This window comes from Mastomys coucha, unplaced genomic scaffold (genome assembly GCF_008632895.1).
Source record: "Mastomys coucha isolate ucsf_1 unplaced genomic scaffold, UCSF_Mcou_1 pScaffold12, whole genome shotgun sequence".
Taxonomy (NCBI): Eukaryota; Metazoa; Chordata; class Mammalia; order Rodentia; family Muridae; genus Mastomys; species Mastomys coucha.
Genome location: NW_022196894.1, coordinates 36,323,521 through 36,338,645, shown reverse-complemented (window position 1 = coordinate 36,338,645; position 15,125 = coordinate 36,323,521). Strand labels below are relative to the sequence as shown.

The 15,125-nt window shown below is 45.8% G+C and overlaps 1 protein-coding gene across 3 annotated transcripts in view; it reads left to right on the top strand.

Moving 5' to 3' along the window:
* Positions 1 to 11,644, top strand: part of Pla1a (phospholipase A1 member A) — a 37,984-nt gene extending 26,340 nt beyond the window's left edge. Inside the window, exons 7-11 of one of the 3 annotated variants that reach the window (XM_031363859.1) lie at positions 1,992 to 2,159; positions 4,465 to 4,554; positions 7,730 to 7,838; positions 10,469 to 10,633; positions 11,226 to 11,644. In XM_031363859.1, coding sequence (XP_031219719.1) covers positions 1,992 to 2,159; positions 4,465 to 4,554; positions 7,730 to 7,838; positions 10,469 to 10,633; positions 11,226 to 11,310 — 617 coding nt within the window. In that variant the 3' untranslated portion in view covers positions 11,311 to 11,644. Of the gene's footprint in view, positions 1 to 1,973; positions 2,160 to 4,464; positions 4,555 to 7,729; positions 7,843 to 10,468; positions 10,634 to 11,225 lie in introns of those variants that run through there. The other 2 variants (XM_031363858.1, XM_031363860.1) reach the window with 2 other exon arrangements.
* The last annotated feature ends 3,481 nt before the right edge of the window (positions 11,645 to 15,125 follow it).

Genomic DNA, 15,125 nt, shown 5'->3' with positions numbered 1-15,125 from the left:
TTCAAGACAGGGTTTCTCTGTATAGCCTTGGCTGTAGACCAGGCTGGCCTCAAACTCAGAAATCTGCCTGTCTCTGTCTCCCAAGTGCTGGGACTAAAGGTGTGTATCACCACTGCTAGGCTCTTAGAGATATTTTAAATGCATTTTCTCCTAAATACATTCTTCTGGAATTCTCTTTTTGAAAGTATTTAACACATATTTTAAATTATAAATGAATTTAAGTAACAAGTATAGTTAATATCAGTTTTAAATAATACTAAACCTGTCAAAAGCTAAGCACCAATGATTGCTCATACTTACAGTCTTAGGAGTAAAATAAATATATAAAATTAATATATTTGGAAATATTAAATGCTGATTTCTGGGTATTCATAGTATTTCCTTGTTTTATCAAATTCTCAATATGTTAAGGATTTTTGTTTTGTTTGCTTTTAAGGCAGTATCTTATGCTGTAGCCCATGCTGACCTCAAATTCTGGGTTGTCCTCCTGCCTCAGCCTTCTGAGTACTGGAATTCCAGGTGGGCACCATCATCACACATGGCTCCATTTTAAGGATTCTTTTGACAGTCTTACCAAACAAGTTCTATTTTTTTTTTTTTTTGCCAGATTTACTGGTTTTTCCAGACATGCTTCTTAGAAAACGTTACTCGCATTTCTGCACTCCTAGTCAAGAGCAATGGTTTTGGTTCAATGGTTGTAGGAACTCTTAGTGGCATTTTAGTGCGGTACTTTACATTTCTTCACAATGCAGTTTGAGAAACAGGGGCTGAGACCAGTTGCCCCAGTTCCCTGTTGATGCTAAAAGGAACTCTGCAGTAGGGGACCCCTGACCATAGGAGAGAAGAGAGCGAACCCAGTTTATCCTTAACTGTCAAGCCAAGAGAGAGTCTTGTGGCCCAGAGGAAGTCAAACAACCCCAAGGCCCTGCAGGCGGCTTACTCCTTACCTTTTAGCTTTTATTTGGGCTGTGGCATGTGTGTGTGCGTGAGTGTGTGTGTGTGTGTGCGCACGCGCTCGTGCACGTGTTGCATACATATGAGCGGATGCAACCTTTAAATAATCAATAATCAATGATAACATTCAAATCAATTGGGGTTACTGAGATACTTGGGAAGTTCTTTTTCTTTTTCTTTTTTTTTTTTAATTTTTTTTTTATTATTGTTATATAGACACACCAGAAGAGGGAGTCAGATCTCATTACGGATGGTTGTGAGCCACCATGTGGTTGCTGGGATTTGAACTCAGGACCTTCAGGAGAGCAGTCAGTGCCCTTACCCACTGAGCCATCTCACCAGCCCTCTTGGAGAGTTCTTTAGATGAGTTATTGGGCTAGGTGAGGTACAGAATCTTCGATTCAACAGATTGATTATGAACATCAGTCAACTCTAAACCAGAGGTTTTCAACCTGTGGGTCAAGACCCATTTGAGGGTCAAACAATCCTTTTACAGGGTTGCCTAAGACCATCACAAAACACAGATATTTACATTGTGGTTCATAGTGGTACCGAGATTACAGTTATGAAGTAGCAACAAAAATAATTATATGGTTGAGGGTCACCACAACATGAGGAACTATATGAAAGGGTTGCAGCATTAGGAAGGTTGAGAACCAGTGCTCCGGACTATCTCTTTGCTAGGTGAGAAAACTGTTTTGTGAGTGGTGGTGAAGAAGACAGACAAGCAGTATCTCAGCTGTAGGGGTCGTACCCCTAATTCTGTGTGCCCCCATCTTTTTCTGATCCCATAAGAATCAATCTCAAATCAAGCAATTTTCTTGACAGGCTAAGCTTCCATAGCTCAGGAAAATTAAAAGGGAAAGAGAGATTGAGGTAAGCATGTCTGTTGATATTTCGAAGTGTGGCCCAGGGGGACAGCTTGTCTATTCATAGCCCTCTGCGGTACAGAGCTCGTAGACTTACAGTAAGCAGCATCGAGGGGGTTTCCGCTGGTCGTGTCCTGAACTGTGGTGTAGATTTTGTCCCCCTCTCAGGTTACAGTTACCTGATCTGTGATCACATGAGGGCGGTCCACCTCTACATCAGTGCCCTGGAGAACACTTGCCCACTGATGGCCTTCCCCTGTGCCAGCTACAAGGCCTTCCTCGCAGGGGACTGTCTGGATTGCTTTAACCCTTTCCTGCTCTCCTGTCCGAGGATTGGTAAGATCTCCCTCAACTTCCCTTGGCAATTTGGGGGAGTTCTAGCATGAACCATTTGTCACCTCTTTTGTTTTTTAAATAGTTTTAAATTTTAGAATGTTAAGTTGTTTGAGTCTTTCTAGCATTTCAAATATGAGTGCCACATTTACATCATCTTTACCTCTTCCTCCCCCCTCTCCAATGCCTCCTCCTTCTCTTCTATAATTATTATTGTCAAACACACACATACACACACACACACACACACACACACACACACACACACACACACAAGCCTATTAGTGCTGCTCTTATATACAAGTATTTAAGGCTGACCACTTAGGATCAGATAACCTATAAGGGCCTATCCTTAGAGAAGATTGTTTCTCTCTTTCTCTGCAGCCATTGATGGCCTGTAGCTCTTTACCTAGGGGTGGGGCCATGTGGGATTTTCCCTACCACTTTGGCACATCAGCAGGTGATGTGATGGTACACGTCTTGTTTAGACAATCACATTGTCAGAGCACCTCTGACCTAGGGTCAAGAGTCTGTTCATCTGGGAAGAGGAAATTGACCCATGAGGTGCTCAGCCCACTTCACTTGGAATATGGCCATTTATTTATGCTTGCTGATGGCTATTTATTTATATTCTCCCTGTTGGCATGATTGATGGCTGTATGCACCTAGTAGGGATTTCCCAGAGCTGCACATACGTCCTCTTTAGAAGTGGGAGGCTGTGGTGGCCAAATGATATCATCTGGGATAGGGGAGGTGACTAATTGTTGGGCAGGTCATGTATATCTCTATGTGGTCATAGCCAGTCTGAGGAAAGGACTCTATGGAAGGTGAGGGACTGGGCCTCTGCTCATCTGTGGAATCCATGGTATCTCGGATCCTAGGGGGATAACTCTAGGGAAAGCAATTAGCTCTCTTCTGGTTCCACAGTTTTGCACTCCCTACCATGCCTAGATGTCACTCAGAATATAGCAGCTTGCTATTGCTCCTTCGGTGACAGGGTACTAGCCTGACAAAATGTGAAAGGTAGATAGTGTCCCATAACAACACACACTGGCATCGTCTCCTCTTCCACAAATAAGTGTCTGGCTTCCCTTCAGAGGTGATGGGTCAACATCTGGTTTGTAACAGCTACTTCCTACTGTCTACCCAACTTCTCTCTCTGCTTTCCCTCTCACGGAACCTCAGAGACACAGGCCACACACCCTTCCACGTGTGTTACCTGAGGTTCTCCACCCTGTGGGTCCTCTGACCTCATCCCTGAGCACAGTCTCCCCAACAGTCATCTCTGAGTCTTCAGAACCAACATTCACTTCACTGTGTCCCCACTAACAGGACACAGGTGCCATTAAAACAACTGGGATATGAACTGGATTGCAAGTCAGACACAAAGCTAGACATAAAACAAGTTTCTTTCAGGTATCTACCAAGAATTAGCCAAATGAAGGCCATGGGAACGGCTCAGCAGTTAGGCTCTTGCCACCAAGCCAGGAAACCATGTGTTCCCATCCCCAGAATCCACCTGGTAGAATGAGAGAATTGGCTACCTACTCGGAGCTTTCTGAATCCCATACGTGTGTTGTAACATGCAAATGCCCCTGGTTCCCCCTAGACCCCTGCTGTACTGGCTGTTTTTGTGTGTCAACTTGACATAGGCTGGAGTTATCACAGAGAAGGGAGTTTCAGTTGGGGAAGTGCCTCCATGAGACCCAGATGTGGGACATTTTCTCAATTGCCCCTTGTGGGTGGTGCCATCCCTGGGCTGGAGGTCTTGGGTTCTGTAAGAGAGCAGGCTGAGCAAGCCAGGAGAAGCAAGCCAGTAAAGAACATCCCTCCATGGCCTCTGCATCAGCTCCTGCTTCCTGACCTGCTTGAGTTCCAGTCCTGACTTCCCTTGTGATAACAGCAATGTGGAAGTAAGCTAAATAAACCCTTTCCTCCCCAACTTGCTTCTTGATCATGATGTTTGTGCAGGAATAGAAACCCTGACTAAAACACCTGCTAAACAAACAAAAACAAAGAAACAACACATTTAAAAAGAAAACAAAAGAATTTTTCTGAAGAATGTCCTTCCTGCTGATTTCCTGTTTATGCTCCACTGGACTTTTTTGTTTTGTTTGTTCATTTTTGTTTTGTTGTTGTTGTTGTTTTGTTTGGCTCTTGGGACCCATCACAAAGACAGACAGAGCTCATGTGCAGTCGAGGATCTGTGGGACATAGGGTGCATAAGTGAGTCCATGCCTGACTGAGGACTCTGGGTACTGGAAATGGCCTTCTGAAAACGATGCTGACTTTGCTTCTTTATATCCAGGACTGGAGGAACGAGGTGGTGTCAAGATTGAGCCGCTCCCCAAGGAAGTAAAGGTTTATCTCCTGACGATGTCCAGCGCCCCGTACTGTGGTGAGTAGGGAGGAAAAGGTACGGTTGTGCTAGCTAGATGCTGGAGGTGTCCATGGTTCCCATCTAGCCCAGTATGGGAGCCCAGACAGGAAGTGATGGGTTTGAAGAGATATCCTGGGAGGTAGTCTCTGGCAGAACCAGAACTATGAGAGTGAATCGAAGCAGCACCATTTCAGTGGAGACTCAAGAGCTTCCCTCTGCTCACATACTCACTCTTCTTTCTCTCCCCATTGAAATGTGTGCTCAGCCGGATGTGGTAGCACACATCTTTAATCCCAGCCCTCAGGATGCAGAGGCAGATGAATCTCTGAGTTTGAGGTCAGCCTGGTCTACAGAGTGAGTTCCAAAGCATCCAGGGCTACACAGAAAAACCCTGTCTCAAATTGAGAGGGTGGGGGCTTCTCTCAGAGGTACCTGTGACTCATGCCATTCTTCACACTCGTTCCCTTCCTGGTACCCACACCACATACCTCCCACCCTAGTAGAGCCTTCTAGGTCAGAATCCTTGAGGAATTTATGACTTCTGCCACCTTCTCCTTTGCGGTCACAATCTAGCTGTTCATGGATACTGCTCCCAATGACTCTTTGAAGCTAAGGTGTCAATGAGTACAAAAGATGCAAAACACAAGTAAAAATTAGTCTTGAGATCCATGAAATATGTTAGCCATTAAGCCAGTGCCCTTCCCATGGTCTTTATGGCTCCAGGAGAGTGACTGTATTTCCTGGTTGGTGTTCATTGTCTTGGGCCCTCCTGTTTGTTTGCTTTACGGTGCACACAGGGCAAAACTATGCTAACTTGGATGATAAATTATATAGTCATTTTAATTTGAACTGATTTCCTCATTAGCATATGTGGCTTTAGTAGAGGAATCTTGTGGCTACTGCCTTTCATTTACTGGAAAGTCCCAGCGTAGTGTGATTTGGTGCTAAGAGCTTGGATGGACCTGGCTTTGAACCTCAGCTTCTCTGTCTTCTAGTTGACTATTAGGAACAGGTTACTTTGCCTTCCTGAAACCCAGTATCCTCCTGTGGAACACAGGAGCAATGATGGTGCTCATTTGCAAGAATCAATTCTGAGGATAAAATAGTATAGAGGAAGTCAGAGTCATGGTGACTCAGAACCCAGTACTTAATTAGTCCCTTCCTTAGGCAGAGGGCTTCAGATCTAGACGCGGGTGTGGAGAGCTTCGTGGATATGGCCACGTCTGAGGAACAAAATAGTCTCAGTCCATGGTGGAATTTTCATGATGTGAGGTTCTGAGAGACAATAGCTGAGGCACACAAACAGGTGAGGGAATCAGGCTGCGACATCTGGGACTCTTTTCCATGCCACCTCAAGCTACCATGCCCCGTTCCTTGTTCCTTCTTCTTGTCACAGGAAGGCTGTGGTGTGTAGTGGTGAAAGCAATGCTTCCAAGACCAGATGACCTGGCTTCTCATTCCAGTCAGGGCAAGCTGGCAGCAACCTGAGCAGGCTCTGTCTGTGCAGCTAAGAATACACTAGGTATGGGAGCCTGGGGATGTTGGGGGTTATGAGCTTTTTGAGGTCCCTGCTAAGGCAGAATCGAAGGGCATACCATTTCCGATTTCATGTTTGTTTCAAAACCTCTCCCTTATACCCCTGAAACACTTCCTGTCCATTCAAACACTGCAGAGGGACACAGAAAACCAGCCAGCGTGAACACCTGTTTGCTTGCATCCTCTGAGCCTTCCTTTCCTTATAAGGATAGATGCAGGGTACCATTCCTTCCTTAGGCCAACGAAACCTGTCCTGTCTAACTAGCCTGGGCCAGCTTTCAAATTTACCTAAGTTTCCTTTATATCACAAATATTCACCCTAGTTCAGGAACCTTGCCCAGCCCAAAACAGTTCACGCCCTGTAACTGGTCTTTTACTACTCTGTAGGTTCTTTTTTCTTTCACCCTTTCAATCCTCTAAACCTAGATAGAAAAGAAAAAAAAAAAAGGTTAGAAAGGAAAGGGGACAATGTTATTATTAGACTACTTCCTGCTGATTAGAGGAGGCATACAGTTCCTTAGAGCAAGTTTGATCTTCGCTGTCAGGATATCTAATTCTTCTTGTTTCTTCTTTGCACATAACTACTTAAGAAACCATGACCAACAGCAACCAACAACCCGTCCTGCCTCTCATTTATATACCCTGTGAAAATTTCCCAGAATTCCAAACATTACAAAATTGCAGAGACTATCTGCAGCCGGCAAAATCACACCCCTGCTAAAGCATGAGGAAAATCACAATCCGCCTCTGTGGACAATCTGAAGCAGTCCTATATCCCACACCTGGGATTAAAATGAAAACATATTTCTGTAATATTTCTGAGTTTTTTTTTTTTTAAAGAAAACAAAATCCCAGAGTTCTCACTACAACACCCTTTAGTAGTAACAGGCAAGAGATGTGTAACACCGGATTGTTTTTCTCTTTGTAGGGGACAGGATTGCAGGCTCTTTTGTCTCATGAGTTCTTGAGTGTGCTGGTGCTTGTCAATGAGTCTGTTACTAAGGCTGGTGGGCTCGGATGGGTCACAGAGCTTAGTATCTGCATCCATTGGCTATTTCCCCAAGAGTCAGATGAGAAACACAGGGACGGGGAGAGTAAAGGATTATACCTCTAACTATGTTCCAGTCATGAATGGAGCCAAGGGAGAAACAATAGAGACCAGAGTACCCTCCCTTATCAGACAGTCAGAGGGTCCTTATTACTTCATGTCACCATGAGCCAAGATGTTCACCTAGTCTATGTTGGTAACACCCTTGTTGAGAACCCGAGCATCTATAACTGCTCAAGGGAGGCTCAATGGAACAGCCAGCCAGCTAGTGGCATGTGCACACTAAGTAATTTTTAAGTGTGATTTTATAAATGTTACCTCACCACAATAAGGTCACCAAACGGAGAGGGGCGAACTACTCTTGCAATAATAAAAAACTCACACTTTCTAAATGTCCCCTAAGCGAGGGCACTGTCCTGGCTCCAGCTGGTGGGATAACTATTAGCTGGGTTTACACTTGAGAACTCGGAGGACCCGAGATAACAAGTAATCTGTGCCTCTGACAGTGCCTTGGAGGTAGAGAATCCCAGGCAGGCTGCTGCTCCGTGGGGCTTTGACTCTTCGTGCCTGCGCCACCTGCCAAGCCTTTGCTGTTCTTTGGTTTCCTAGTGCACCACAGCCTTGTGGAGTTTCATTTGAAGGAGAAGAGGAAAAAGGATACCAGCATCGAAGTCACCTTTCTTAGCAACAATGTGACATCCTCGGTCAAGATCACCATGTACGTAAGTGTCCTACGGCTAAGCCCCTCGTCCATGTGTGTATATGTTCCAGGTCAGACGCAGTGTGATGGCTGGGCCTAGCCCACCAAGCTGGGGACAGTGCCCACTATAGATCTACTCACGGATACCAAGCTGCAGGGTTGGGCTCAGTACCACCTTAAGCGTAGTGTGTTCTGATGCTAGCAAGCAAGGCTAGTGGGCAACACCAAAAGTGACTAGTTCTCAGTAGGAAACAGTGCTTAGGGGTCCAGGCAGAATTGAATTAGGGGTGTTAACAGGAAGGAGAGCCTCAGTCACCATCCCCCTGCAGGGGTGACCAGGGCCTCAGGAGCTGGCCCATGGAAGGAGGAGTGGGGCTGGGTCAACCCAAGGCAGAAGGCCAGTTAAAGCATGATGTTAGGGTCAGAAGGGGTGCTCCAAGTTTGCGGGACCAGAGTTAATCATTTCCATTCCTTTAGGGCAGACTTGGGTCTGGGGAACTGGTGGGACCAAGCTTGGAGAAAGAGAACAAAGAACTGCATCTTGGGGTGGGGACAAGCCTGGCAGGGAGCAGGAGTCAGGGACAAGGTGGGCCCGTTTATCTAAATAGTTACTAGCAATTACTAGCTAGCAGCAAACTATCTAATCAGACATGTAAATACTGGTTCTGTTAGGGTCCAGTCTGGAAAATAGAGCCGATGCAGGAGAGACCCCCCCAAAGGGACTCCGACAGAGCAAACTAATCACAACCGCACTGGGAAAGCTGCAGGAGATGGGAGGCACGGGAGGAAATGCAGAGTTTACCGCAGAGGCTGGTGGGCCGGAGTCAGCAACCCCACAGGAAGTGTAGCGAGCCCCCTTCACAAGCCCTGCCCAACCCAGAGGCTTTCAGGGGCCAATGTGTGCTTCCCTTAGACAGCCCTTGCCAGATATGCTGACAAAGTAGCTGCAAGCAAAGGTTTGCAGGAGAGAAAAACAAAACAAAACAAAACAAAAAACTGAACGCAAATAGGAGAATGAGCTGTGTACACCTCTCTGAACATTTCCCGGTCCACTGTTCTGTGTTATGAGAGAGCAGGGACAGCGCCTAAGTGGGTCTGAGGATGCGACCAGGGGATCAAAGGATTTGCAGGAGCAGCTGGGCAATGGGTAATGGTACAGAGGTGTGCTGGAAGACAAAGCCAAGGTGTAGGATGTAGAACAAGAGAAGGCTGGAGAGGTAAGTCGGGCTTGAAGGGACAAATTAGGGAGTGTGATTTCTGGCCTGAGAACTGCTTGCGGAGCCCTTGGGCATGTTAAAAAGGAGAGTGACCACATCGGCTGGGGGTGGGAGGGTGTGTCCTCAGGCTGTCCTGCTGAACTGTGCTATGAGGATAGACAAATTCCACTGAGAAGAGATCATTTCTCCTGAGAACATCTTGCCACACTGGACAGTGTTGTCTGCAAATCCTGGCCCCTCGGGGTCATGGGTCTACAGGTGCTCACAGCGGCTTGCCGACTGTAGTGGACTAGAGAGCTGAGGACTTTTCACAGTTATTTGTTTAAAGTTCTGTTGCTTCCGGAAAGGGCTTTCCTTTGTTTCTGTAGCCAGTTGGAGATTTTGGCCCTGACACACTAGGTCTTCTTGATGAGTAAAATCACTGTTCCCGCTCGCCCACTGGAAGCCGGTCAGCAGACCTCTCATAGACAGCTAGCAGACCTCTCATAGGCGGCTAGTCTTCACTCCCAAAGGAAGACACGTGACTCTTGAAGAAAGACACCGAATGCATTAACTCTAACCATCCCCTATGTTTTTTTTTCCTTTAATTAAAAAATCAGAAATTAGAAGAGTAAGTGCCAGGAAGAAGTGTGTTTCCCCTCTACTTTCTATTATTTTGTAAAAACCCAAGTTTTCCTTTTAACTGGAGAATTTACCCAAGTCAAGTCACTCCCTCAGAGCACCTTTCATATCCCTTACAATTTATAAGGTCTTTGATAAAAGCAGTTGCTTAAATCCTATTTTTCTCTGGCATATTATAAAACGCTTCGGAGCAAGGGCATCTTTTCTATACCCAAAGTCTTTCTGTGAAACGAGGCACCAATCGGCAAGCCCACCTCTGGATGAGAAGCACACACCAAGAGGACACCACCACTCTGGAAAACTGGAAAGAAAAAGGGAACGGGGCTGGTGATGAGTCAGGACCCAACTTGCTGTGGTATAGCGAGGCATCTGAACCCTGCCTCTCTCCCTGGTTCTGAGTCCCCCACTGTCTGAGAGACCAGGATGGAAGGACACACAGTCTACTACCCAGGCCCCAGGCAACCAGTGCATCCTGCAGCACAACTGGATTCAGCATTTTTTTCTTTGAGAAAGAGCTGTTTCAGAAGTCTTGATCTTGGGTAATCTCGGTGTACAGTGACAGGATCACATGGGAAGTCCCTTGAATAAAAATGTTTATTGACTTTCCAATAATGAAAAAAAAATCCTGGGTCACGTTCAAAATTGTTGGCCTATGGGCAGAGGATTCCAAAAATCTTCTGTCTCTATTTTCAAGGGGCCCGAGCCTTAGTACTTGACAGCTAACAAGGTTTACCTGCGGGGGCCCCTTGGTTCAAAGGCAAGTGAAACACAGACCCATGCTGGCTCATCCCCTCCCTCCTTGCCTTTCAGACCTAAACAACAACTTGAAGGGAGAGGGATCATGGCTCATCCCAGCCCACAGTGCCAGATAATCCAAGTGAAGCTCAAGTTCCAAGTTTCTAGTCGGGTTTGGAGAAAAGACAGGACTCCTATTGTTGGGACTTTCTGTACTGCCCCTCTGCCGGTCAATGACAGGTGAGTCTCAGAACCAACCAACCCCCTAGCATCCCCGCAAGACCACCAAGTACAGTTCTGGACCTTCGGGGTGCTGCTTGACGGAGTTCAACCTCACTATAGTGATAACCATCTTAGGAGAGGGATTTTCTGGGACCCTGGGTTCTCCTGACTCTTCTGTAGGGTCATATTGAGTTGAAGGTTTTAGGGAGGAAGCTGGAGAAGCTGATCTTTAATTCTTCTCCCTACCTTAATACACGAAGCTTTTGCATCTGCTTTATGAATTTGGTTTTATATAAAGGTTTTACCAGAATATTTCTCATGGTTTCTTTCTCCCTTCTTAGCCTCTCCTCCAAATGTATCATTGGCAGACCTCTTGGGTGTGGATCTAGACTCTTTCCTCTGCCTCGAATAGGCACCCCAATGAGTAGCCTTGCCACCTTCCTATTGGCACACAGAGAACGGGAGTAGACTGTATAGTAGGAAAGTGGAGACTCCTTTCACTAGACATGGGCACAGGAAAGAAAAGACCATACAACTTCTAGTTCTTTCTCCTGGTAACCAAGAACCCACTTCCTGTCGTTCTTCAACAACGTGTGTGTTGTTCACACAGCAAGAAGACGGTCTGCATACCCGAGCCAGTGCGTCTGCAAGCAAGCATGCCTATTTTCCAGGACCTGAAAATAGCCTGTCTGTAGCCGGACCCTACACAGGAGGCAGTGGTCGGAGTTTTTCGAGGGCAGTGTGGCAAGAGCTGTTTGTAAGCATCATATTCCACCCCATTTCTACTAAGGGAAAAGGCCAAATTCTTGGTGGTTTTCCCTGTAAATAGTTACTGTGTAGGGGACAGATGACTCATATTACAGAACTTGACCTCCATCACTGACTTACAAAGCTTTACATGGGTGCCGTTTCAGCTTCTCTGTGTCGACACAACTGCAATGGCTCATGGCCTTAAGTGTCTGTACTTAGAATTCAATGGACATGCACACAGAGAAATGTTTTAAATAAACTGTCATGGAGTGTCGGAATCATTTCAGTTGTTTTGTTGAAATGTAATTCTGCTATTGACACACACATACACAGAAAGAGAGAGAGAGAGAGAGAGAGTATTATTTACAGGGCCACTGAGATGAGTTGGTGACATGCACACACACAGTAATTAAACAAACAGATGTTTAAAAATTAAATAGTGATTTACAGAGGATCACTATTGCTTCTGGCTATAGTTAATCTTGGAAGAAAATGTTCCTTTTTGTAATGGACAATGTAGCACAGACACTTAAAAGCTGTCAAGCTCCCAGGAAAAGGTGACTGCTGCTGTAGTGTTTAGACATGACACTGAGCCATGATGGATATCTGTAACACACACACACACACACACACACACACACACACACACGCGCACACACACGCACACACAGGCACACACACATGCATGCACACACACACACACCAGGCTCAGGGTACATCACAGAAGAGGGAACAGAGAGAATACAGGAATTAGAAGAAAAGGGTGAGTGTTTCCTCTGAATTGAAGGTTTTCCCCCTGGAGGAAGAAAGAGGCTCATGAGAATCAGGAAATAAACAAGGGCCCTGCGACCTGGAAAGATGACACTTAGAAGATTCACAAGACCTCACCTCAAAACTCTAGAATGAGGAAGGACATGCGTGCGGAAGAGCCCTATCAGAGCGGCCCACGGGTTCAGAGAGCTGCAGGGATGCAGCTTTTGTGCGTCTTTGGTTAGGACCAGCTTCTTGGTAATGCAGCTGCCTTTGAGGGTTTCATACTTCTGTAAGTAAGCTCTTACTTGTGATCCTGTAGCCTCAGTGAACTCATTGGTTAGCCAGATTAGACTTTTGTGGAATTGTTACTGTGGTTAGTTGCAGGTTCCCTATTTGGGGAGAGTAGATATTTGCATGAATCCTCTCAAGATGTCACAAGACACCAGCACACTCCCGATGCGGCCTCTTTGTGACATAGCCTCTGATATAGAGACACTTTGAAGAAAGCTGTCTAAACCATAGGAGTGTGAAACATTCCTCCTGCACCATCTTGTGTGACAGCATATGTTAATATTACTTGTCTTAGTTGTTTTTTCTATTGTTGTGACAAAAACCACTATGATCAAGGCAATGCTTTCTTTTTTAAAAGAAAGCATTTAAATTGGGGCACAAGGTTGCAGAGGGATAGAGGCCATGGCTGTCCGAGCTGGGAGCATGGCGACAGCAGGGCAGGCATGGCACAGGAGCAGTAGCTCAGAGCTTACATATTTTAAAAAAATGTTTTACTTGTTCTTAGCGAATTTCACATCATGCCTCCAATCCCACCCATCTCCCCTTCCCGTCATAACCATCCTCTACTCTTGCAACCTCCTCTACCACAGAGAAAAAAGTCCCATTGCAGAAGCTGTTGTGTGTCCCAGTGTGTCCCACAAATATACCTCCCTCTCCACACTTCTTTGCTTGCAAATGTTCATTGCAATGACTCATTGGTCTGGCTTCTGCTACACCATTGATACCGGAACCTCACTGGGACTCCTCTCAGATATCCTGTTGTTGCTTGGTGTCATGGAGATCCTGTCGTTTTGGATCTGTAGGACCAGCCTCTTCATGCACTCCAGCAGTTCATTGATGGAGTAGATGTTGGGATGGGCCAATTCAAAACCTTGGATCTGGGTCTGAGAGGTATCTGAGCTGGTCAGCCCAATGGCTCTCCTGCTTTCCGGTTGGCTCACCAGCAACCCCACCACCATCCCCCTCAACTCTCATGACCTCTGGGCTAGCTCTCCCCACTGCTGTGCAGGGAGTGAGGAAGGGGAGGAGGGCATCTCTCCCTTGACAACAACAGCAGACAAAAGGCAGGGCTGGCTTTCCGGTGCTCACCTGCTACCCCCACATCCAGGGCCAGCTCTCCTGGGTGCTACAGCAGGGACAGCTCTCCTGCTCTCATGGCTCCACCACGGCCAGCTCTCTCACCTGCTGCTGCTGGTGAAGTTAAAGGGAAAGAGAGGATCTCGCTAGCTGATGCTACCACAGAGCTGACAAGAGGCAGGGTCGGCTCTTCCATACAGAGCTTATATTTTTATCTACAAGTAGGAGGCAGAGCTAACTTGGAAGGACATAGGCTTTTGAACAAGGCCATATCTCCTAACCCTTCCCAAGCAGTTCAGCAACTGGGGACCGAGCACTTAAATATATGAGCTTATAGAAGCCATTCTCATTCAAAGCACCACATTACTATATTGATGATTTCGTCACATTGTGAAAAATGAACTTCTAAAGCCACGTTACATTCCCTTTCATTCTAATAGTCTTGGGCAAAGTAGAAAAATTCTGGCAATAACCAGACTGAACTTGGAAGTGGAAACATTCTAAGTAGAACAAGCAATTTAAAAAAATCAGGCAGGGTGACATTCACCTTTAACCCCAACATGCAAAAGGCTGAGGCAAGGGGATCTCTGTGAGTTCCTGGCCAGCCAGGGATACAGTAAGACCCCGTATCAGAAACACAGCTAACTAACTGACTGACTGACTGACTGACTGACTGACTGACTGACTGACTAACTAACTAACTAACTGACTGACTGACTAACTAACATGAATGGCTGCCAGGTGGTTGAAAGCTTCTAGAAAATTCTGCCTGTTTTTGTACCCTTTATTCATAAAAACGGAAAGGACACAAATGGTTGTCATTTAAGTTGTTATTTTTTTTATATATCGGTTATCTAACTTTTTTAAAAATATGATTTGATACCTGAAAGTGTTTCTCCTTTAAAAAGGTCATTTACAGGGTCTGGGAAGATGGCTCAGTGGTTAAGAGCACTGACTGCTCTTTCAGAGGTCCTGAGTTCAATTCCCAGCAGCCATATGGTAGCTCCCAACCATCTGTAATACGATCTGGCGCCCTGTTTTGGTGTGTCTGAAGATGGCTACAGAGTACATACATACATAGAATAAATAGATAAATCTTTTCTTTAAAAAGGTCATTTACAGTCTATGGGTAGGAGATAACAGCAGATGTTGAGCTCTCAATGCTAGACTGGCTCCTTCCAGGTGACCAGAGGTTTGGAATATCACATAGTTTTTGAGGGAAGATAGTAGGTTTTCATTGAGTTATTACTTCCCAAATTTTGATCTCATAAGTAATGTATATCAGCCACAGCCAAAAATCAGATGGTAACCTCAAGCCGGGTAAGCTGAAGAGAATTTCAGAATCTTTTAGCTGAGCTAGTGGTATATGGCTCTGAAACCTAAGCACTTGGGGAGTAAGTACAAGAGAAGTGGGGACTGAGAGCCATCCTCAGCTGCGTAGCAAGTAAGAGGGCCAATCTGGAGTACTTGGGATGCTCAAAAACAAACAAAAAGATGACTTACAATATTCCGGGGAACTGTGTGGTTTTCTATGGCTAATGGAATGAGAGCTTCTAAGACTATGAAGATTCAAAGAGAGGCAGGGGGCTGTGGTCCCACAGACACAGATACAGACAGAGACACAGACAGATACACAGAC